The sequence below is a fragment of the Myripristis murdjan genome, chromosome 13 (assembly GCF_902150065.1).
Source record: "Myripristis murdjan chromosome 13, fMyrMur1.1, whole genome shotgun sequence".
NCBI classification, from domain to species: domain Eukaryota; kingdom Metazoa; phylum Chordata; class Actinopteri; order Holocentriformes; family Holocentridae; genus Myripristis; species Myripristis murdjan.
Genome location: NC_043992.1, coordinates 7506746 through 7532125, shown reverse-complemented (window position 1 = coordinate 7532125; position 25380 = coordinate 7506746). Strand labels below are relative to the sequence as shown.

The 25380-nt window shown below is 40.2% G+C and overlaps 1 protein-coding gene and 1 long non-coding RNA gene across 2 annotated transcripts; both read left to right on the top strand.

Annotated features, from left to right (window-relative positions):
* Positions 1–1262: 1262 nt before the first annotated feature.
* Positions 1263–9526, top strand: kcnj13 (potassium inwardly rectifying channel subfamily J member 13). The gene is made up of 2 exons (XM_030066270.1): positions 1263–1779; positions 8468–9526. The coding sequence occupies exons 1-2, from the start codon at positions 1263–1265 to the stop codon at positions 9040–9042; spliced, it is 1092 nt and encodes a 363-aa protein (XP_029922130.1). The 3' UTR covers positions 9043–9526.
* A 10193-nt stretch (positions 9527–19719) lies between these two features.
* LOC115369629 (uncharacterized) lies at positions 19720–24762 on the top strand. Its single transcript, XR_003929183.1, has 3 exons — positions 19720–19757; positions 20112–20126; positions 24470–24762. It is a non-coding gene; the product is annotated as an uncharacterized LOC115369629 (long non-coding RNA).
* Positions 24763–25380: the final 618 nt, after the last annotated feature.

Here is a 25380-nt window from a genome sequence, read left to right as displayed (position 1 = left end):
CTTAATTTGCTGTGTTTTGTTCTATAAGTCTCTCGCTTTTCTTGTTCCAGTTGTCTTTACAGACTGTGCTAAGGTGCACATTACAGGCAAACATAGACAGATATGAGCTGTGTCGTGTGGCTGGTGAAGTTGAGAGCCATGCAGCACAGTGCAGTAAGTCTGAAACACCCCACAGATGAAAGACACATTCCTACTCTGCATGTCGCTGTGTTACACAGACAGACACCCTGCTGCGCCCTGCTCTAATCTCCTGGCAACAATATTGACATAGAAATAGAAACTTTGGAAAGGACAAGACTCTAGCTGTCCGGCAGTAAGGCTGTCGAGGCTGCAGACATCTGGTGGCCGCAGAGCCTCCAAACACTAGACCTGCCTGCACGGAGCAGATGTTCAGATCCAGTGGAAGCAGCTCAGCCTTAGAGGTTCAGGGTGCAGCCGTGCAGTACGCTGCGCATTATCTGCCCGTCCAAAACCAAGTCTCAGCTCTTAAACTCACCTACAACAGAGCGGCCGCACTGTGAACTGGTGAAAAAAACATGACGGCATGGCTGTGATCTGTGGCACTTGAACCCCTCTGTTGGCCTGCCTGGGAGTTTAAGCCATAGAGGTGATTTTCATATTGTAGCCTACTGATGACTTTTAATCCTTTGAAATTTGAGCAAATTACCCTTATTTCTTTCAAAAACTTATGGAATATCATCAGAAAAAAATTACCAGAAAATTTACAAAAATCCCCTGAAACTTACATTAATAATTTGAAAATATATATTTTTTAAAAGAATTATTGAAATCATGTATTTAAATGTCAGACCAGTGATGCTGGATCAATTTCATATTTGTTTAGGTCTAAATGTTTATGAAAGAAAAAAATCTCAAAAATATGTTTAAAAAAACTAGAATTATCAAAATGTCTGTTTATATCTAAATAAATAAAGAGAAATAAAGAGACTTTGGTTCAAAGGATGAAATAAAACTAATGAATATAAAATATTCCGCATTTCAAAGGGTTAAAAAATTTAGATCAGCCTTTTTATGATTTTAACTTGTTTTACTGCTGAGTTTTACCTTTTGCTTGCTGTTGATATATATAGATATTGATAGACAGATTTTGTGTTCTGTTGTTGTGTTGTTGCAAACGGTGATTAAGAAGGGGGCTATAGAAATAAAGTTTATTATTGCTTCATATTATGAGGTGTTTTTGTCCTTTCATGGCAGGACCATCCTCACCTTGACCTGCCCTGCTTGAGATCCCCTCCGTAACCATGACAACCAAATCAAACAGCAATGATCTGGGTGGCAAGGCCTCGTCCTCTCCTCTGCTCTCTTCGCCAGCCCGCCAGCGCCTGGTCACCAAAGACGGCCACTGTGCCCTTCGTCCTCCCCGGTGCGCCTCGGGGTCGCGACCCGGCACTTCGGCCCGGGCCTGGCTGCTGGCGCTGCGTGACGTCTGGGGTTTGGTGGTGGGTCTGCGCTGGCGATGGGTCCTGCTGGCCTTCTGCGTCTCCTTCCTGGCCCACTGGCTGCTGTTTGCCTGCCTCTGGTACCTGCTGGCCCACCTGAACGGAGACCTGGCCGTGCGGGACCACGACGCGCCGCCGGAGGGCCACGTGGTCTGCGTCAAGCACATCACCAGCTTCACCGCCGCCTTCTCCTTCTCCCTGGAGACGCAGCTGACCATCGGCTATGGCACCATGTTCCCCAGCGGAGACTGTCCCAGCGCCATAGCACTGCTGGCTGTGCAGATGCTGCTGGGCCTCATGCTGGAAGCTTTCATCACAGGTACCCCACTCCTCACACCTCTGCGTTTTCCTGAGCCAGTTTCTCCACAAATCCTAGTGATTTGAGCCCAGAATCACAATCGTCTCCTCAGCATCTGGACTTTGAAGAGACATTGCTGTGACTAGGGCCGATTCAGAAGAAAACAATCTTGTGATTCTGGGCTAAAATCAGCAGGATCTCCTTGTTCCTGAATCCCATGTCAAAGTAGAATTTGCTGAGGTGATCAGCTGCAGGCCTGAGACACGGCCAGCAGGGGGCAGCACATGTGGAGCCTTGACCAAAAAGTAAAAGAAATTTTTAAGTTTTTTGTCATAAATTTAAGACTGCAATCTCCAACATTCTGAATATTTTACTTGGAATATCACCTCCCCCTCCACTGGCTCAATATAATTTTTCCCCTACAATACACTGTCATATTAAAAGGAGGTACATTCATTTAAAATAATAAGACAAAATGTTTGATCCACCTTACAGAGATAGATCTAATTAGCTCAGTTTCATCCTCAGTACCTGGGCAGGTAAGCAAAGGTGAAGCATAGATACGAAGTGCCATTTCCATAAAGTTACATCTTGTGACCTCAATAAAGTTTGAAAATTAAAACAGCGCATATTATAAAATAAGGATGGTCCATTGGTCCATGGAATACTGATTAGATGGTTACACTTCCTGTGTGCAGATCTGATTTACTTTTAGCCAGCTTTTTGGCATCATTGAAAAAATGCGGTCCACCAGCATTATTCATCTTGAAGTAGAAAATAAAGGTATGTTGGCTTTATCTCAGTGGTTTTCAAATTTGGGTCCTGGGACCCCTGGGGGTCACTGGGAGGGTTACAGGGAGACCCAGCCATAAGGAGCAACAGATTACCCTCTGTGACATATTATTCAAGTTACAACAACAAGGAAATGTATGAAAAGGATATCCATTTTGAATCATGAATCATTAAATTGACAGTGATCCTTGTTTAACTACAGCTTTGCTGCACCAGCTTTTGTTCTCACCAAACATAACTAAATTCTCAGCAGGGATTCCTTAGGGTGAAATTAAATTGATGCCTGTGCATTATATCCACTCAGTGTCACTTTCTCAGCTCCACCTGTGCAGTCTACTGCAGTTCAATGCAACAGCTCTGCCATAAAGTTTGTGTTGACATTGTGGAGAATGTGTCAGTTTAATTCTGTGTTTATTATTGAGGTTGTAGTTTGCAGAGGTCTTGTATTGGACTACATTATATTGAGAGGTGTTTCTAATTTTTTTGTCCTCCGTCTTTATATACAATGAGGGGGAACAGAATAGTAGAAACAGCTCTCAGAAAAATGCAGTCCAGTCCAACAGCAGCACTAACTATTCAATTCAATTAGCCTTTATTGTCTCCAAGGAGAAATTTGACTTGGGCACCAAGAGACAGCGTTATACATAAATACAAAAAAACATACATACCCCATACATACAGTTCATACAAAATTTAACCACATTATCCTACACCACATTGTGCCGATATATCAAGAGCATCAAGTAGTATAGTATTGCACTCTCCGTCCATAAGGTGTTACCCGTTCCCCCCACCCTGAGCTCAATGCCAAACATAGAAGTGAATGAACACCTCTATTACTGTGACAACAAGAAAAGCTGAGCATTATAGGCAGCAGGAAAGGAAACTTTATGGCACAACAGTTGGATTGTATTAGATTGTGTAGGTGGACATAATAAAGTGGCCACTGAGTGTACTTTGGGATTTAGAAAGTTTCTGAACACCTGCTGTGTGTCACATAATTCTCAGTGACAAAGAGTTTCTCGTGCAAGAATCCAAATGATGTAAATGGCAGGTTTTCCAGCTCCAGTCACATGATTCTCCAGGTTTACTTTTTTTCCACTTCTGCCTTATCATGTCTGAATGCATAAAAGGTCTAAGCCTCCCAACAAAAAAAAATGACCAAAATATTTCTGTGATCCAGTGCTTTTGAAACTCATGTACTCTGTTTGTCTGTCCATCAGTTGTGTTCTGTGTTCTGGTCTTTAAAATATTAGGCTGATTGATTGAACAAAAAGATCAACATTATCTTCAATATTAAAAACTGGTTCTATTCAGTTCAATTCAATTCATTTATTCCATTTTGGGCAAAACCAGCAGGAATGAAGCAGTTTGGCATAGCTCTCTGGTATTTAGAAATACACTGATCACATGCAATTATATGTGAAAATGCGTTTAAATGGTCACGTCTTAATGATGCAATCTGTGATTTTGATGACGCCATTTGGTACTGTGTTCTGGTGTTTAAAAGCATTACACCGATTGGGCTGATGGGGCTGCTGCAACTAAAGGACCATAAACCAGTGATTTTGTATGTTTTGCATAATATCTACAAAATGTTTCTATTTCACATTTCTGCTAATGTTTTCCAAACACTACTATAGTTTTTGTTCCCTCTTCTCCAGCCGTTGGTTTCCATTCATCCCACTATTATATGAAAATGAACATCAAGAGACCTCAGACTTTCTTCACACCAGTATTTCATCAGCGGATTAAAGTCCTCCACACTAGTTTTCCTAAAAGCAGCAGCACTGTTGTGTTTTGATTACCTTAAATTGGGCAGAGTGAAACGCTCCCTCCGCCAAAGGAAATTGTCCCCAGGGAAATGTTTTACTTTCCACAGCCAATTATCAGCTGTGTGGTTTATGAATGTTGACAACTTTGTTTGCCGCAGAAGCAGAATATTGTTAGGCAGCTGTTCCACCAGAAATTCAAATTCAAAAATCAAGGGATTTTGATGAGATGTTGTAATATCATTAATACCCTTGTATGATTCGCAAAATTGTTTGTTGCCATGTAGAATGTAGGTAAACTGTGGTGAAAAATCACTGGCATGGTCCTTTCAATATGAACATTTCCAGCTGTGACACCTGTCCACATTCATCTCAAGTAACCGATGTGATCAGATCCCGCGTCCCTGCTCTATGTGCAAATAAACAAGTACATCATTTTTCGTTTCCGAAGGACCAAATACGTATTTTTTTTGTTTTGTTTTGTTTTTTAGTCGAGACAGCAGGCCTTTAACAAAATGAGTCATCCTTGCTCACCTGAGTCTCATTTTAATGCGTGTATTTCACATCTGCAAGTTATTAGGTGACTGTTATTTCCAATCAAATGATCTTTTATGCAAAATTTTAAGTGCTATTATATATCATCCTATACCCGAACTGCACTTTTAAATTTCCAATCCACTTTGTTTTGAAGCACAGCGGGTTTTTAAGAAGAAGAAGGCGCTGTGTATAACAAATGTTATTATGGTGATGAAGATGATGATGATGATCTGTCTGAAAGCCTGCAGCCCTGACCTGATATGCTACATTTATGAAATAGTCTGTGGTGGGTAAACAGTTTCACATTATTACAATTGCAGAAGCATGTCCCAAGCAGATGAGGCAGATAATCTGATCAGGAAAATAAACCGAGCAAATTAGGAGCATCAGGTGCAGACTGTTTCTATTCTTTCATTTTGTGCTCAAAATAAACAGCAATACTCCAACGTTTTGCACAAAATAGACTTTTATCAAATTTCCCCAGACTTAGACACGATCTTGGATACCATTCTCACCTCTTTCAGTGGTTCAGTTCCTATGAGTAGCCTTTCGTTTCAGCTTCACACCTGTACTTAGAGCTGTCCGCTTGTTATCAGCAGGTGGAAACAGGGCCTGGCATGAAATTGGCCACTCACCTCGTGACAACCAGAGTCTTAGAAATTACCTTGATTGTCCTTTGAACTTTGAAAGGCCATCACTGTTTGACCACAGGGCCCAGTGTTAAACTCAGAGGGAATGAAGTATCTCATTACTGATTTACCAAACAGATGCCTGCATCTTTTGTGGAGAGTGAAATATTTACATGAGAGAATAAAAATGAACCATATGTTTACAAAACAAAAAACAAAACAAACAAACAAAAAAAAAAACCCAAAACAGAAAGCTATTGATTTGCAGGATTTTCAGCTGACATTTTGATGATGGTGTGTGCTTATCCACCAACTGCAAAACAGCAAACTAAAGTCATTAATATTGAAGCAGATGTGACCAAAGCACATGAACACAACAGTCAAATATTGTTGTTGACAGACAAAAAAAAAAAAAAAAAAGTTTGTCAGGGGGGAAAGAAATGCTCATGTGTTTTGAAATCCTGGCTCCACATTCACATGTTTGCTTTTGAAAGAAATTCATACAGGTGTGGTGTTGCTCAATTCGAACACAGGCAGTGAGAACCACTGCAGGACAAGTGTTGATGTAATCAAGCTGTGAGATCACAGCATATTAGCAAACAGTATATCAAACTGAATGGGATTGTTATAGTCATTTATTCTGAAAATCAGGCTAGTATTTTTTTTTTTTTTTTAAGATTATATTTTTGGCATTTCTGCTTTATTTGAAAATGACAGTAGAGAGAGACAGGAAAATCAGAGGACAGAGAGAAAGGGGATGACATGCAGCAAAGGGCCTGGGCTTCAATTTGAACCCAAGATGCTACAGTCAGGACTCAGCCTTAACCCTCATGTTATATTCCAATTCACTAACATCTTTTATGTTTGGGGTCAATTTGACTCCAGCAGTTTAAACCTCCACAAACGTATTATAACTAAAATTGTTACCAAAATGTATGTGTCAGGTACGTTATGTTTCTTTGTTGACGACCTAAATAGCCCTTTAAATAAAACATAACTCCCCCCGACCCCCACTTATACATCCAGTATTCTTATTACGCCACTATGGAAAAATATGCAAATCACAATAAAATCACACTGATTGACCTAAAATTGTAAAGAAATATAAATTTTTGGTGTTTTAATGGCTTTATATTATTTTTAAGTACAGATTTTTGTTATTTATAACCAATGCATTAAAAAGCGTGTACAGGGCATTGAAAACATATCATCATGTGAATTCCATGTTTACCCGGTAGTACCCATTACATTAGGAAAAGTCATTAAATATTAAGCAAAAAAAATATCTTAATCATTTATTTAGAGACGTTAAACTAGGGTCAAATTGACTCCAAACATAATAGGAGGGTTATGAAGTGGTATGCGCTCTACCAAATGACCCACTGGGGCGCCCCTGGGCTAGTGTTTTGGAAATTATACGGCTTTAATAACTACTCCTAACTTTAGAACTTAACTTTAAAACACACACACACACACACACACATATATACACACACACACACACACACACACACACAAAATATTAATTACACAGCAATGTGAACTTGTCAGGATGACTTGTATTGTTGATCGAGATTAGAGTGGGTGGGTATCCAACCCAAGCCTGTTGGGACCCATCGGGACCCAACGGGTCGGCTGGGTTTGGACAAAAATTTAGCAATTATGTTCGGTCAGGTCAGTTTGGAAAAAAATATGTATCCCAATCTGCACTCTAGTCCAGACCATAACTGCCATGCCTTTATCAACATGAAGGTTCCCCGTGAGTACAAAATGGATCATTGAAAGTATAAATGTAGAGAATATCAAAAATGTGACATCTCAGCCAAGAGGGCCTTACTTTTCTTACTGTCATCAGATGACAGTAAGAAAATGCAGAAAAACACTCCACACTGAACTGTCAGTGAGAAAATCTGCAGGCCGCATTGTAAACAGCGATGCGTGCATGTCTCATTTTGCACGAAAATCAGACGCAGTGAGACTGCTAATGAACAAACACAGACATGTGAACTCATTTATCACGATTCATCTAAACAAATGATAGTCATGATGCTCAGCCTTGATATGCACATACTCTGAATGTGTATATAAATGGATTCCTACCACAGACTGACACAAAACTTTTTCCACCAAGTTGACAAGATTAACATTTCTCAGACTTTACGACTTCATCATCCAACTTTTTTTTTTTTTTTTATTTGTTAACTGATGTCATGCCAATTAGATTGGGGCATTAAGCTGACAACCAGTCATGCAGTAGTGTTCAAACTGTCTGATATGCGTCCAAAACAGATAACAATATTACTGGCCATAATCACATGTGTTTAATATTCTCTAATTAAATAATGATAAGGTTTTTAAGGTCTGACACCCCTCCCTTCCCCAAGAGGCAGCCTGCATTTCTTCTTAATTTTATCTTGAAGTTTAATAATAGACAAATCATGTCTGATTGTAACAAATAAAGTGAAACATTCAGCTGGAGACTATGAACATATGTATTTGCTTGATATGATATCTAAAACTATATTTTAAAAAATTAAAATGCAGAAAAAAATTATGCACAAACATCACAGACAGAAGCCTCAGTGGTGACTGAGTATGACTAATAGGGATGATATGATGTCCTTGTCTCATGATACGATCCACAATATGGGGTTGGTACAACAGCAGTACAACATGATAACATGTTGAGTGTTCAGTTTCATCAAAGAATGACTAAATATAACTGTGGGTTTATTTTTTATCCAGAACATCTTTCTAGCAATGGCTTCCTTGAACATGTGAACATTTTTGCACTGCAGAAACTATCATTTCGGGGGGGAGGGAAGAAAATATTTGAGTGGGGGTCCCTGTGATTGTGATGCCAAACTGCCTGTGACACCCAGAATTCGAGCTGGCGCACCCACTGATTTACACTGAAATTATGAGCTATCTGTGAAAAATATTAATATCACATTCACTTGCTTTGTCTCCAACATCCAGGTGCATTTGTGGCCAAAATTGCCCGTCCTCAAAAACGAGCAGGAGCCATCCAGTTCAGCCCTCAGGCGGTGGTGGGCCAGCACCAGGGCCAAACTTGCCTCATGCTGCGAGCCACCAACCTGCTGCATCGCCCCCTGGTGGATGTGAAGGTGAGTGCTGTGCTCTATGAGGAGCGTGAAGGTCAGGCCCTGCACCAGACCTCTCTGGATTTCCAGCTGGACCATCTGGGCCTACACCCCTGCCCCTTCTTCATTTTCCCCCTCACCTTCTACCACCCCCTGGACCGTCGCAGCCCCCTCTATCCAGCCCTGTGCGAGGGCATGTCCAACCACTTTGAGCTGGTGGTGTTCCTGTCTGCCTCGCAGGAGGGAACCGGAGACTCCTGCCAGAAGAGGACCTCCTACCTCCGCCAAGAGATCCAGTTTGACCGCCGCTTCGTCCCAGCCCTGGGGCTGGACGCCCGGGGGAGGTACAAGGTGAACGCCCAGCACTTTGACACAGCTCACTCAAAGGAGCCTTTGGACAAGGATTGTGTGGTGCAGATCAACGGTGACGGCAATGACAGGATGGAGTAAAGGAGGCATTAGAGGAGGCTTCAGTGAGACAGGAGGGTAAGAGGTAGTGTGGAAGACCAATAAGAACTGTGATCAGGCAGGATGAATGGAAATGGCAGATATATGGAAGTATGGCAGGAATAGCTAAAGTGTGGAAAATACCAAAAGGTGGGGACAGAACACAATGACTCTACTATCATCCGTGTAAAAGGGCATTCATGTTGCGGATCAAGGATTTCTTCCATTGATGTTTATGGACTAGCCACAGATCTGCTGGATTAGACTATGGACTACCAATCTGAGATGTCAGTTACCAAAAGGATCACATGGGGAAAAAATCCACTGTTAATATTAAGCTGCTATGGTTATTCAGTGGCGGTTCTTCTGAACAAAGACTTAAATGTCTTAAGTTCCCTTAAATTGAGCTATCTAACTTTAGACTGACATGCCACAATAATTCATTCATTCATTTTCCAAGCCGCGTATCCAATTAGGGTTGCGGGTAAATATGCCTAAATAATGACTGATAGAGTGATATTGACTGTTGAGTGATTCGTAGATTAAATCCATAATTTTGAAAAATCATCACCTAAATCATTATACAAACCAAAGATTGCACACATATATGTTCAATTTGCACAATACTAAAATGTCTTTAGATTTAGCACGAACAGAGTGCAAGTTAGGAATAAGCCTTAATACTTTAGTGTGTATTTGTATTTGGAGTATTTGCATTTTCCCTTTGAACTTTCTTGATATGAGAAGCAAAATCACCATGTTATCCATATGGTTTGAAGAAAATTTCATGTAAAGCAACATAAGAGACGTAAGAGAAGAAATATTCCATTAAATGTGATTGTGAGGGATGAGATCTAAATGTATCACACATGCTTCAATGCCTTTGTACAGTGTACATTACATGAAATAAATATTTTCTAAACAAGCTTGCACCTGAGAAGACCTATAATTTGAATACGCTGAAGTGATTTTCTCCTCTTTTTGTTGTTGTTACTGTTTACAGATGCTCTGTACCAAGCACGCTTTGTATCTTCTACAAGATGAGGTATGGCTGCATTATATGATTATTATAATCATATTTGGTCCTCTGTGGCAGTCACATATTGACTGAATGGGCTTTGGCTTTGGCTCTTTCCACTGTTCCTCCACTCGACTTTGACACAAAAATCATTCTTATCATGAGGAGCTGGCCTTGGCATAAAGGGTAATGGAAATATCAGCCCTTTAATGAACTAAGGCTCTTAAGGCTGAATTATGCTTCCGCATAGGAAGAGCGTACGGAGGTTGTGCGAAGCACGCATTTCCTACGCAGCGCGTGTGTGTCCAACATACCTCTGCGAAACACACTGAGACAGACCCTGTGACGTATGGTCGCTGCTCTTCTGTACGTCTTGGTAATGGCGAGAGGACGAGTCGTATAGGTGCGGGTACTTGCGCACCTCCTCGGCCAGGCGTTCTTCCGCGAGATCCAGCATTCTCCAAAGTTTTCAAACACAACCGACGAGTCGAGACACAACAGTTGTTTTAAAAATGGCGCTGCCAGCCGGCACAACAACAGGATGTTGTGATGCCGGTTGCAACGAAATGCCGGAAATGATGTACTTCGGCGGACCAATCACAGCTCTTGTGGGGCTGCGTAGGGTCCGCGTAGTTACAATTTTTGGGAGGCGCACGGCAAGGCTCTGCGGCGGTCGCACAACCCCCATAAGCTTCGCACAACCTCCATACGCTCTTCCTACGCGGAAGCATAATTCAGCCTTTAAGTGCACATTCCATTTAGTTATATATTCCTGTATTGTAAAGTCCTAGACTGGTTCAGTAACTGGAACCACCTGAGACTCAGGTTTTGAAATCTGGGCACTACCATGTCCAAAAAAAAAAAAAAAAAAAAAAAAAAAAAAACACTTATGCAACCATGATGTTGTCAAAATTTCCATGTAAATAGTGTCAGCTCCATGCAATTTCAATCAAAGTCTTTTCCACAGACCTTTTTACAAAAAACATGAAATACACCAGGATTATGTTTTTAACAGTGAGGTTCTGAAGCTTAAGCTCATTCTTCAGGTCCTCTTCTCTTCAATGTAGTCAGTAGAGAGGGGAAAGGAATCAATTATCACTTTGATTTCCATAGAACTGAATTCAGGCTTTTCTCTCTACCTGGAACAGCCAGCAGATGGAGCTGAAATAATCCAGCAGGTAAAAGGAGGCAAATGTGACTCCATAGGCTTTCCACACAGTCCACGCTGTGACACATTTTAGTGGTTAAGAAGCAAGATAGATGAAGACACACTGATCCGTGCCTTAACATGTAAACATGTAAACAGTCTCATGAGTAGCCTTCTGCAGTGTCTGAGTGATGTGTTATGAAGACAAGCTTGGGCATTTATGTAAAGTAACGGTGTTTCCGGTTATAGCTCTTTTTAAACAAATGGAACTCAGTCGGTAAGTGAATCAAAAAGTGAACCAGCTGCAGATGAACTCAGTCCACTTCTGTGTAATGGCGTTTACCCACCTGCCTTGTTTAGTCTGGCTGACCTGAACTATGGTGCGTTTACCCCCTCGCCCTGGTTTGTTTGGGTATCAGTGACAGCAGCAATTGCTCTCGGGCGCAAACTGAAACAACTGGACCAGGACCCTGTCAAGGAGGTGGCGTCTCTCTGCAAGGTTCGAGTCTGGAGAGGTTGATTTGCGGTGTGAATGCGAGCCGACCTACATTTGACCCAACTGAGGGAGGCCCCGTGCATCTTGGGCTAAAGCAGCTCCCGTAGGTCAGGTGTGCATTATGGACCAGAAGAAGCAACTCGGTAGCATTAGCAACTAGCCATTAGCAACACAGGAACCAAATGGATGATGGACTGACACTAAGCAACAAGGAAATACCCTGCCTTTTTGGTATTTAGCCCAAATAAACACTGCAATAATGAAGAAATGCCAAAACTGCTGCGGGCACCCCATGTCCATGCCAGATACTTGATTGACCAAATGTGTTGAAAGTGAGAGAGGAAATAAAATAGCCCTAAAGTAAACACTTTTGGTTTCTTTGCCTTTCAACCTTGCAGTATTTGTCTGACCCTGTAATTATTCCCTCTAATTATTAACAAGTATTAATCCCCGCAGAAGATGAACTGCAGGTGTGAAAATGCCCTAAGTGGACTCTAAAGAAGGCTCAAGGACCTTTTCACATCTACCGCAACATTTTGTTTCATTTGGAGAGGTAGGAACATGCATTTGAAATAGGGTTTAGACTGAACAAGTGTCATGACTCGGTCCAGTTCCAAATGAAACACTGTCCAGTTGTTTAAAGTGAGAACATAATCTGACCTATCTGACTAATAGGAAGTGAATCGTCACCTAGCACATCTATAACTAAAATCTACAGGCATATAGTCTAAAACCAACAAATAAATACCAATACCTTCCTCACATCAAAGCATTGTGATAAAACCTGGATTAACTGCTGCAATACGCTGTTGATACCTTGTTCTACCGCTGCAACACACTTCTGTCCAAAAGACAAAGGACCTGCTTGTCATTTGTTTTCCAACTTTGGTCTGGCTAACTTAGAGTCTCATGAACAATAATTGGACCAAAGGAAAAATGTGTCAGAGAAACAACTTCATGCCTGAATCAGGCCAAGGAAGTGGAAGTGAGGTGTGCAAGTGGCCTCATTTCTGTTTTCTGGTCCAGAAATATCAATGAGCTCTTAGACCGCCATAACTTTATTAGATATGACACCAATGTTTCCTCTCCAAGTTTAATACAGCTGTGGTGTTTTGGACAAGAATTCTAGATGTATCCCATATCTGTTGCTGTTGGGATCTAAATTATGTTTAAAATGTTTTTAGCTGTAGGAGAAAATGTCTCCTCATAATCTACACCCATCTGTTGACTGTATCCCTTAGCAACTTATCGGGTCGTGTATTTCTCAGATCCATCAAAACTGTTCTTAATAGCATACACCCATTTACCCCCCACTGCTTTCTTACCCTCAGACAAGTTTGTTAGTGTAAATGTGGTGTTCTAAGTGAATGCATTTCCTCATCTGTTGCACTGACCCATTCTCTTGATTTCTCTGGGGTTACAGCTTCTGTGAATGAAACAAGCATGGATGACAGATAAGAGGGGAGCTTATTTAAAATGGCTTTGTAAATAAATACAAGTGCTGATCCCTTCTGGTTGCTAAGCCAGGGAACCCAGTTTTCTGGTACAGTAAGCAGTGGTGTGTGTCATAATTGTCCCCAGTTTTGAAGCAGAGTGCTGAGTGAAACACTGCATCCAAGGGTTTGAGGGCTGTTGAGGTTGCCCGACCATAAATAACTTCTCCATAATCTAATACTGAGAAAAAGACTGCTTCAACAATTCTTTTCCTCGTAAAGTAAGGGAAGCATGATTTGTTTCTAAAAAGAAAACCTAATTTCTTTCTCAGCTGTGTTGAAAGTATGTCAATATGGACTTTAAAAGTTTGTCATCAGCACCAGAACAAATTTCAAGACTACCATAATCAATATTTCTAGCATTAAGAAAGAGCATCTGTAAAAACCGGCTAGCCGGGGAAGGTGTAAAACAACTGTGAAAAAACTAAATAAATAACTTAAAAATGAAAAAACCTAAAAAATGAGTGACAACGCCACCAAGGGTTAAAGAGCCTAGGACTCTAAAACAGGTTCTTCAGGATCAGGAGTGCAGAGTTTTAAAACAACCAGACAGATAAAATACCACCCGACAGTCTCCACAAGTCCATAAAAATACTCAAGGGTCTCTGGCCGTGAAGTCCAACCAAGTCTCTTTCAGTCCCCTTAGTGTATGGAGGACTAAAAGGGACAGAATGAAATAAATAAATACATCTTTAAATAAATACTTAAAAGTGTCATTAATTAATTAAAATGGGAATTAAATAAATAAATGTCATTAAATGTGTCATTAATTCATTAAAATACCAGTTCATTTAATGTAAAAACATATATATATATATATAATTATTTCATTATTTATTTAATTATTTCATGGACCGGTGTTGCAGTGCTTCATGAATTAATTTTATCTGTCAAACTCACCCATCAAAGTCAGTGGGCGGATCCTAACACCTGATTGGTTACCCAGCACAGCAAGTCAAGACAGATCGACTTCAGATATTCGATTGATGCAGAGCAAGTAAACATATTCTAGAGTGAAAGTTTTTAACTGTTTTGCTTAACCCAGACGCTCAGGTTGCATAACCTACAGCCGAGAGACTTTACTAAACATCAGGGTAAAGCATGCTGCAAGAACTGAGGCTCTCTGCTTTGATGTGGACACACTACGCCAGCACGGGATTTTACCTGCGTCTACACCGGCTGTCACCAGGGAGAGGAGGGAGCGCAAGCGGTGCAAACGTAAACAAATGAGGGGGAAGAGAGCCGGGATCCACGCTAGGCTAGAGGCTACAGGCTAAAGGCTAAAGGCTAAAGGCTAAAGGCTAACCCCTCCAGACCAGCAGGACCGTGGCTCTTGCTCTCTAATGTTCGCTCCCTCGACAACAAGCTGGACGAGCTACGCTTGCTAAGAGACACCCGCAGGAGAGAGACTGCTGTGTGCTTGCTTTTGCGGAGACATGGCTCCGTGGAAACATCCCATCCCTGCAGGAGTAGAGCACTGAACATTGTCAGAGACCCTTCTCACCCGCTCCACAAATACTTTGAGCTGCTGCCATCAGGCAAACGGTGAAAAGCAAAACCGCCAGAATGAGCAACAGCTTCCTCCAGAAAGCTGTTAGACTTTTAAACTGCTGACTTTACCATCACTCGGGGATCCCAAGTGAATAACTCTATCTCATTTTGTGTGCACTACTGGTGTATGTGTAGCTTAATGACAATAAAGCTTGATTTGATTTGATTTGATTTGATTTGATATTCTGACACACTTGGTGGTGCAACCTTTACTCGGTTCAAGCAAATGGGGGATTTGCAGGAGCAAATGTTATTGCGGTGCACAATGCGTGCTAGATAGGTGCAGCCACAAAATGTTGAGAAGTTGCCCAGAACTACTCAGAGAAGCAGTAACTTTAACTGGAGAGGCTCTCAGCAAAACTCCTCCGGCTCCGGCAGACTTCCAGGCTTCAGACCTAAGCAATCGATTAGGCTAGACTCGCGTTAGTCCCGCCCACTGACTTTGATGGGTGAGTTTGACAGATAAAATTAATTCATGAAGCACTGCAACACCCGGTCCATGAAATAATTAAATAAATAATGAAATGATTATATATATATTATATATTTTTATATATTTTTACATTAAATGAACTGGTATTTTAATGAATTAATGACACATTTAATGACACATTTATTTATTTAATTCCCATTTTAATTAATTAATGACACTTTTAAGTATTTATTTAAAGATGTATTTATTTATTTCATTCTGTCCCTTTTAGTCCTCCATAGGTGCCAATCAAGGCCAGAAGTGTGTCTAAAATCATGCAGCATGTAAATAAAATTAGGATAAAACACAACAGATGCATATAAAAACCAAATTCAAATAAAATCGTGCATAAATAATAAAAACATCAAGCATGTAAAATAAAATAAATAAAATAAAATCACTACAAAATAAACCATAAAAACACACTTCTGCCCTGTGACACATCCATTTAGTCTTGGTACAGTTCAGCATCAATTTCTGATCTAGAAGCTGATTCTGGAGTTGGTTAAAGGCTAACTGAAGAGTTTGAGTGGCAGCTTAAGGAGAGTCTGCAAAGGAGTAAATGATTGTGTCATCAGCATAAAGATGGTAATTACAGTTATGCAAGGAAGAGGCAATGTTATTTATACATATGGTAAACAAGTCTGGTCCGAGGACTGAACCTTGAGGAGCCCCCTTTGTGACGGGGAGAAAAGGTGACTGAATGTTGCCAAATTTAACACACTGTGGTATATCGCTGAGATAATTCTTAAACCATAGTCAACTGGCATGGTCAAAACCTATAGCTGACAGTTGTTGGAGAAGCAGAGGATGATGGACAATGTCAAAAGCTTTGGCTAAATCAATGAACAGAGCAGCACAGTGTTTTTTAACATCAAGCGATGACAATATATTATTCAGAACAAGAGTGGCTGCAGAGATGGTACTATGCATAGGCTGAAAAGGAGAAATTATGGAATGGGTGGATAAGAATGTTTTTAACTGTTCATTGACAAGGGTTCCAAAAAATTTAGCAAGGCAACATAATTTAGAAATTGGACGATAATTATTTAGGTCAGATTTGGAACCACTCCTGTGAAGGGGAAGAACATAGGCAGTCTTCTATGCAGTAGGAATGATGGAAGATGCAATACTTAGATTAAAAATGTGACTTATATAACCAGAGACCAACTGTGCAGATATTTTTAAAGCAAGGGGTTCCAACTTGTCATCACCAACTGATTTCCTAGCATCAGTATTGCCTAATACATCAGCTACCATTCTACATGACACAGGGATTAAGCTAAAGGAGTGATTACGTACAGTAGAAGTATTATCAAGGGGTGGCATTTCCTCACTGACATGACCATTAGGATGGGTTTTTTTTTAAATAAATGACCAGAAGTTACAAAGTGTTTGTTGAAAGTAGTGCAAATTTCAAGGTCATCATATTTTGAGTGGAACCATCAACAACATGGGCAGGTTAAGTAGTGCTGGTGTTGTTTGAGGCAGACCAAAATTTGCTGGGGTTATAGGTTGAGTCTGTAAAAAATAACCAGATTTGGCCTTTTTGACAGCACCAGTGCACTTGTTCCTTAATTTCCTAAAGGCAAGCCAGTGATCAGAGGTTTTGGTACGCCTAGCCAGAGTCCATACTTTGTTTCTAGAATAAAATAAATAGGAAAGTTTAGCAGAGAACCAGGGAGTAGTCTTACATTTTGTCCTCATCTTTTTGAAAGGATCATGTTTATCTAAAACCTCATTAAAACAGTTGAAAAATAACTTAAACCAAGTTCAGGGTCCGGGATTTTAAACGTGTCAGCTATTGGACTTGAGTAAAGGTCATGTAAGAAAGCCTGGTCATTAAAATTTCTCAAGCTTCTTCTGACCACTATATGTGAGTTTGTGGGTAACGGTTTCACGTTTCTGACACAGACAATTGGACAATGGTGATTTACACCAAGATCTAAAACACCAGAGGAACAGTATTTCCCTGGTCTGGTAGTTAAAATAAGATCAATTAAACTAGATTTAGCAGGATCCTTCAGATTGGGATGTGTAGGATGGGAGATAAACTGAGTGAAGTTAAAATTAAAAAAAAAAAAACAGTTCTTTCAGATTATTAGAAGCCGTTGAAAGCCAGTTCAGGTCCAAGTCACCAAAAATGGCCGTCTCACAATCAGCTAGTGGTGCAATTAATTCACTCAATTTATCAAGGGCTTCTGAGGGAGTGGAAGGTGTCCTATAGACCCCAACTACATTTATAAATGCATTATGGCCCAGATCAACTTTTAGGGAGAGAAATTCAAAATATTTGCGGATAGAGATTGAAGCCAGCACAAGAACAGGAAAAGATCATTTCACAAGACAGCAACACCACCTGCTCTGCCAGCTCTATCTGCTCTAAAAATGTTAAAATTATCTAAAGACACTTTTTTTTTTTATTATCAGTGTGTTTTTTTGTGTAATATAGTTGTCCCTGAGGTGATTTATTTATTTGATTTATTTGATTTTGGCAAAACAAATTAACAAAATAATTCACAAAATAATTTCTATGTTTTTGACAGCCTGTCTGATGCACCATCATCTTTCTCATGATATCTCGGTGATCTCATTTTCATTCTAAACAATAACCATCAGAAACAGCATCTGTGGGTTCTTCAGTCTTGTTCAAGGGGAACGCTTCACACTTTGTGAAGGACTGATGTGCTTCAGAGTCGACCGTCCTCTTTGCCGATGAGCCGTCCAGCTCCTCTGCTGGAGTGCATAACACTCTGGGTCTCTGGAAGGAGGAGGGAAAGAAAAGATAAGATTAACTCTCCACTACAGCAATCCACACTGCATTACATAAAACACAATAACATGAGTTCTAAATGCATAAGGGAGAATAGGGTAAGATGAGCCAGTGGTAACCGCCGTGCCACCAAAAAAAAAAAAAAAAATTGTGTAGTTCACATTATGGAATCCATCTTGGACTCAAGCACATGGAGAGAGTGGTAAGCAAGTCAGAGCCAAAACAATTATTTTTGTCATGCCTAGTGTCCAGGGTTCAAATCCAACATCAGGCCCTTTGCTACATGTCATCCCCTCTCTCTCCCCTGCCTTTCCTGTCCTTCTCTCTACTGTAACTGTCAAATAAAGCAGTAATGCTAAAAATAAGATCAATTTTGGATGTTATTACATGTTAATTTAAGACAGTGTAAGCTACAAAACAAGGTCAGAAACTCAGTATAATTGAGGATCTGAGCCCCTGTGGGAAACATTTTTGTCTAAATGGAGGCTGTGGGGTAAAACATGCCAGTGATATTGGGGCAAATAAAGCCAATGGCTCAGTTTACCCCAAAAAGTTTAAACAGGCTACATAAGTACAGAGTAACCTGTGCATTTTTTTTTCTGATTTTCTACAGATGACATCAAGATACTAAGGCAGTACAAAAAAAGACAAATAGAGGCTCACCTTCTTTGGATGATCCAAAAAAAAGCAGCAAGGCAAGTGTCAGAGGGGAGATCCATTCACTCTGTGGCAAAGGATGGCATGATAGCAGGGTGGCACTGAAGAGGTGCATCAACAAAAAGTAAGTGGACATTTCCAGAACATGTTGTGCAAAAGTTGGCAAAAGCTGATCGCAACCAGTTTGAGCTCCTCAGAAAGTGCCACCATCCATCATGCCAAACTCCAGAAGCTGCATCATTAACAGTGTGACTTTTTGCCTTTGTTAAATTAACGGTATTAATAACCAATATTGGTATTAATCCCAATAATAACAAAATTGTCTCTAAATTATTTGATTTTGTGTCATTATTATGTCAGCAATTAACAGTGGTACATAATAATTAGATAACTTTAACTTCCATGGGTACACAACAACCCTGAGGTATATAATGTAACAATTATTTGAAACAAGTACACATTTATTTTGTAGTAAAATCATCAAATGTAAAAAGTGGCTCATGTTACCCCGTTCTCCCCTACAGACAGGGTTGCCAAGTCTGCGTTTTTTCCACAGAATTGGGCTACTTTTTAAGTGTTGTCGTGAGTAACAAATTTTGTCCGCGGGTTGAGCTTGGGCAGGCCTATACAGATGATGAAAAATGGCTATGAATAAAGATTCTATAAAGAAACTGCGCAGCAGAATGAATGACAGCCTTCTGATGAACATTCTTCGCATTCAAGCTTTCATGCAGAGGCATGAAATCTACTGCCACGAGTTTGAGCCCACCAGAGAGATGCTGGCCTTGTTCAATACAGTTATGTATGACAGGGACGAGGGCGAGGGATCATGTCTAAAAAGAAACTGGACAACTGTCATGTCTAGAAAATTATGTTGACTGTTGTGTCTTGTCTTGTGACTTCCTGTTTTATTTTGAAATCTTACTCTCCTCTTGTGTCAGGTCACTTGCCCTTCCCCTTGTGTGTTTCCCTTGGTCTGATTGTCTTCCCCGCCCTGATTGTTTTCACCTGTTCCCCATTACCTGGTGTGTGTATATATAGTCTCCATTTCCCTTTGTCCTGTGCCAGTTCATCTTGTGTTGTATGCCAGGAGAACCACGCCATTTGTCAGGTTACCACAGTAATTCTTCTTGCCTTGTTGAAATCCTTATTTGATACTTTGTTGCTTTTGCCATTTGTTTTGCCTGTCCTCGTTAGAGTGATTTTCTGTTGATACTTTTGTACTGAATTTTAGTTGCTACTTTTTTAACTATTGCCTCCTCGTCAGAGTGAATTTTTGGTTTTGTAGAGTTCCTCTTTGAGAGTGACTTTGTGTTGTTACTTTGTGATTAATTAAAGACTGTTTATTCTATTCCTTGTCTGGAGTCGTGCTATTGGGTTCGCTTTTGCTCAGTCTTGTCAACAACGCTGTAAATAGTTCAAGTTCATGGAGTTTTTTCCTGTTCTTTTTTTATGTTGGAGACAGCCAGCAGTTTAACAGGTGAGTTGAAATGATTTTCATTCATAACATAGCCAATTTACACGTATTTACACGTCCTACCTACACACACATATGCTATATATTGTATGTAAATGATTAAAATGTTCTAAATTACCAGGATACGGTGTTCAAGTTGAAATAGGTATAACAGTAAATACATAGCCTATTACATATGTATTTGCTGTAAGTATATGACTAAAACATTGTGAATGTCTGAGCTGAAGTAAGGAATCCTATATTATATTATGTTCTGATATACTGTAAATTAAACAGGTGAAAGAACTGTTTCAGGAAATTGCCTTTAATGTTTATGGTGTTATTTTCTAGATATTATAGTGCATTTTGCAGTTATAGCAATGCTATAAAACTTTAAAAGCAACATATATGGATTTTTATGGGCATATTTTGAGTTCTGGTGTTGGGCTGATTTTTGGGCCCTTTTTATACCTGGTTGGGTGGGTTTTGGGCTGGTTTTGAGTTGCTGTTTGGCTGCTTTTGTCTCACAGACCTGGCAACCCTGCCTACAGAGCTTTGAAATTTCACTGCAATACCGTCAAAATCCACCGTGATGCTCTACCGAGAAAGGAGAGCGTTTTCTTGAACAGTTGATTCAAGAAAAATTAATGGTTGGTCATAACAAAGTTATTAGAGCAGGGAGAGCTAAGAATGAGACTTCCTCCAGGCTCAAACCCAAACCCACCCAAATTTCTTAGGTAAAAGGACAAAGAGGCAAAATACCTCAAAGATACAAACATCTACCTAAAATGAGGATTTTCCAGAGGCTCTGCGTCAAAAAGGCAAAGAACTCCTGCCTGCAATGAGATCTGCCAGAGAAACGGGAGGAGATTGCATATCGTTGTTATGACAAATTGATCACATAGCCACCATCACAGGTCAAAAACAGCATTACCATGAAACCAAAGTGAGTAAGAATGGACGTTTCTTCAGAGCCTTTGAGGAAACCCGGGGGGAAATCAAAAGGAAAGGACAAATACTAGCTCATGTTAATATCTGCAGTCTCAGGAATAAACTGGCTGAAATAGCACACCCTGGAAATTACAAATCGCAGTCGCAGAAACCAATCATGTTAACCCACTATTCCTTGGATGCTGTTACAGGCCTACTGAGTAAGTTTTTTAATGTAACTAATGCATGTTATTGGACACAAGTCATTAATCGGCCAATGAAAATGTATAGGCTACATACAGTTCTGGCAAGAGAGCATCAACCTGCAGTTCCTGTGGGATCTCCATTCCCACTGGGTGTAGTGATCTGATGTGTTTAAGGAAGACCATTCTAATTAAGCCATTAAGGTTTTTGAAAATATATTTCACCCAGTCGTGGACAAAAATATACTTTTAAAAAAAATACAGTTTGTCCTAACTTTCCCCCCATATACGGTGCCCCTGCATATGGGTGCACACACAACAGCTGGACACGTTTAGCCTTACCTTGAGCATACCTCCAGCATTGTTGCCACTGGTCTCCATCCTCGGTGATGTTACGTTTCAAGGCCGTGACATTGTTGTGAGGCTGAGGGGAGAGCCACCATGTGAGAGGGGATACATTGTAGATGGTTAAACAGATACAGATAGTGGTGTATTTGCTCATCCCTATCGCTAACTCTTCGATAATTTTCTTGTTACATTTTTAAGAAGGTTATAAGAATCAAAAAGAGGGGAAAGAAGCATTTCACTGAATTACCAAAAGTGTGTAAGAGGACCAAATGCTGCAATCTCTTCTTGAGTCCACACAACTTGTGTACGGTTACTGCACATCCTGTGTATGTATGGTAAACCTTTGAGGTAAAATGCCAAGTGGAATGGAGCAGCTGTGTTCACGCCGCACAAAACAAGGGAACCACAAAGTGTTCACACGGCAGAATTTTGTTTTCATCAGAAATTTTCTCAGAATCCCATTAATTCAGAAAAACTGGATTGATATTTTTCCCCATTAAAAACTTATAATTATCTCGTTAATGCAGAAACAGATTTTTTTCCCCCATGAAATCTTTTCTCAGAATTCTTAGATAATTCTCATTAGTTCAGAAAAACAATTTATTCTCAAGTGAATGTTACACCTTTGAATCAACCAATATAAACCTGATAACATTTTCATAAATTCAGTCAGAGGATCTGGATGTTCTCTAAAAGTTTGCCTGTTCTGCTGTCAACAACTGCAGGGGTTTAACAATTCTGCCCTCTAGTGGACATGAGTAGTACTGCATAATTCTGTTTTCACTCTCCTGTTGTTTTCTGTCTAGAGTAGCATCAGTTAAAAGATATTCCCAACCATGGTCGATAGAAATTCAGCAGCTCTGCCATAAATTCTACCTTTTATCAAAGTTCATAATGTTCACTTTTTGTTGACATTGTGGAGAATGTGTCAATTTAATTTGTAGTTTACAGAGGTCTTTTATTGGACTACATTATACAGAGGTGTTTCTAATTTTGTGTCCTCCCTATTTATATACAATGAGGGGGGCGGAATAATGGAAACAGTTGTCAATAAAATGCAGTCCAGTCCAACAGCAGCACTAACTATGAGCTCAATGCCAAACATAGAAGTGAATGAACACCTCTATTACTGTGACAACAAGAAAAGCTGAGCATTATAGGCAGCAGGAAAGGAAAAACTTTATGGCACAACAGTTGGATTGGATTAGACTGTACAGGTGGACCTAATAAAGTGGCCACTGAGTGTAAGTCAGTACTAAAGAAACATATTACCACAAAAGCAAATGTCAATAGTGTACATTATTTTATTTATGAAAAAATACATTGATTTTCACAATACTTCAGAACTGTTTATGCTACATAAAGTGGTTGTTACATGACATACCGACACAAACTAGAAATTAGATGCATAAATAAATAACAGCTGAAGGGCTGCTAACATAAACTGATTAAGTACATCTTTTGTAGCTGCTACAGAACCACCTGATCTGACTGTTAGCACACTTCTGATTGGACGTTATCAGTCACAACCCCCCACAGGTTTGGGTTAACAGATCCCTGCTGCGCCCTCTAGGGACTCAGAAGCTGTTAGCATCTGTTATAAATCTGTTTTAACCAATCAAATGTTAGCTTTGACTCTCTTTAGCTTCAGTCGGGACTCGACCTCGGGTCTCTGGAGTGAAGTCCCATGTGATTTACCCCTCCACAACAGACTCCACTGGTCTTTATTCTAAGTCACGGTACGTCTGGGTCCCATCTGATTGGCTAAGATCAATGATGGGACTAAATGATAACAGCTTCTGACCCACCGGATTAGTGGCTCTGAAACTGGGGTCTGTTGGAGCACTGCAGGGGGTATCAGAGATTTTTTAAAAATGTTAATATAAAAAAATATTACTTATGCAATTCCTAAAATAATTAGCATATACTATAATAAGTTCAAAGTTCAGTTAAAAATGCAAACCACATTTAACCACATTTTTTTATTCAGTTTTCCCTCCGGATTTCCTGAAGGTGTCAAATGTGTGTGTTTGTGTGTTTTGGCCAAGACAAAAAAAATAAAATCCAGATTATTGAATTAGTGGTTGAAGCAAAGCAGTGACACAGCTGAGAACAAGGGAGAGGAGGAAGAGAAGCAGAAACAGAAACAACAAAACTTCCTCAATAACAGGCTGGTGTTTTACACACTGATACATGATCAGGTGGTACTTGGGCAAAAATATTTCAAAGGACAAACATTATTGAAAATTTTGAGAACCACTGATCTACTCCTATCAATGGCTCTCCACCAATCAAAAGTTAGCAGGTCAGAAGGGTGTTATCATCTCTTCCGCTTCGACCACACATTAGGATTAGCCACTTTCATCAGCTTTTGTTAGTTACTTGGTTAACGACAGGAAAGGGTCTTAAGGTTTAGAGAGGGCTTGTCTTGATGGTTAAGTTAAGGAAAAGGTAAAGGTTGAGATTAGAAAACGCTGGCTGACGTGCTTGAATCGGGACTCGATTGCATGGCTCCGGAGTGAAGGTCCATGTGATCGACTTGTCCTCCACCCAACACCTCCTGCTGTGACCGATCTCGCTGGCCTTTATTCTACGTCACGGTACGTCCAACTCCAGGGCCCCATCTGATTGGTTCAGACAGCCTGATGACAGGAACAGATGCTAACAGCTTCTGAGCCACTAGTGGGAGCTGCAGGGATCTACTAACCCAAACCTGTAGGGGGGGTTAAGACTGATAATGTCCAGTCGGAGGTGAGGTGACAGTCAAATCAGGTGACAGGACACTGGGCCGGGTCGACAGCATGCAACATCACAAGGCTGCCGTTGTTTTGCAGCGAGGAGGCTGGTGAGTGATTTTTTTTTTTTTTTTTTTTTTTTTTTAAACAGCGGGTGCGGTGTTGGGAATCCGCCACACCGGCTCCCACCCCGTCACCGCAGGGCAAGCAGAGAGTTTGGCCGGGTTGCCCTGTCGTGCACTTTCAAGCCAACAGGAAGGATCAAGGCATCGTCAGGCACGTTGTCACGGAGCAGAATCTGAACACTAAACTAAATGACATCTCAGAGGTATTTAACAGCCATTCTCTATCAGATTTTAATAAACATAATAATTAAGCTATTCGGCTACAGTGACTGTGGGCCTACGTGAGAACACACACTTAAGCCATATTGCTAAAACATTAACCCTGTGCATGCCATGACACCATGGACAGCTTTTATTTCATCTTCTGAAGAAAATTCACTTCATTTCTTTTCATTTGAACTATTTAGGGAGGTTTTTGTCATTGTATTTTTTTCGTTTTTCCCTTTAGGTAGTTTTGTGGTAATTTTATGGTAATTTGTTGTCAAAACATTTTGGTAATTTTGTGGTAATTTCATTTCAAGCTCTTGTAATTTCATTTTAAAGTCCCCATGAAATGACCTCACATGACCTCTGCTCCCTGTAAAATAGACCATCTTAAACAGTGACATCATCCTGCACAACCAATCAAACCTTCACAAATCTTTAAACATTCTCTCATCCACCTTGTCCCTTCAAAATAAAAGTGTGTTTCTCTCCCAAACTGAGATCCTGCTGATTTGCCCCTGGGAATAATCCTCTCCTGCACCATGTCCCACCCAAACTTCCTGTTTCAACATAAAATAAATAAAATCAAGACAGTAAGAGTCCATTTAATGGGGCCTTTAAATATATAATTGAAGTTTTCTTGTTGCAATTTAAAGGCAGTTTTCTTGTAATTTAATTTTATTTTAACCACTTTGCTCATTTTCTGAACTTGTAACTTGTAACTTTTTACATT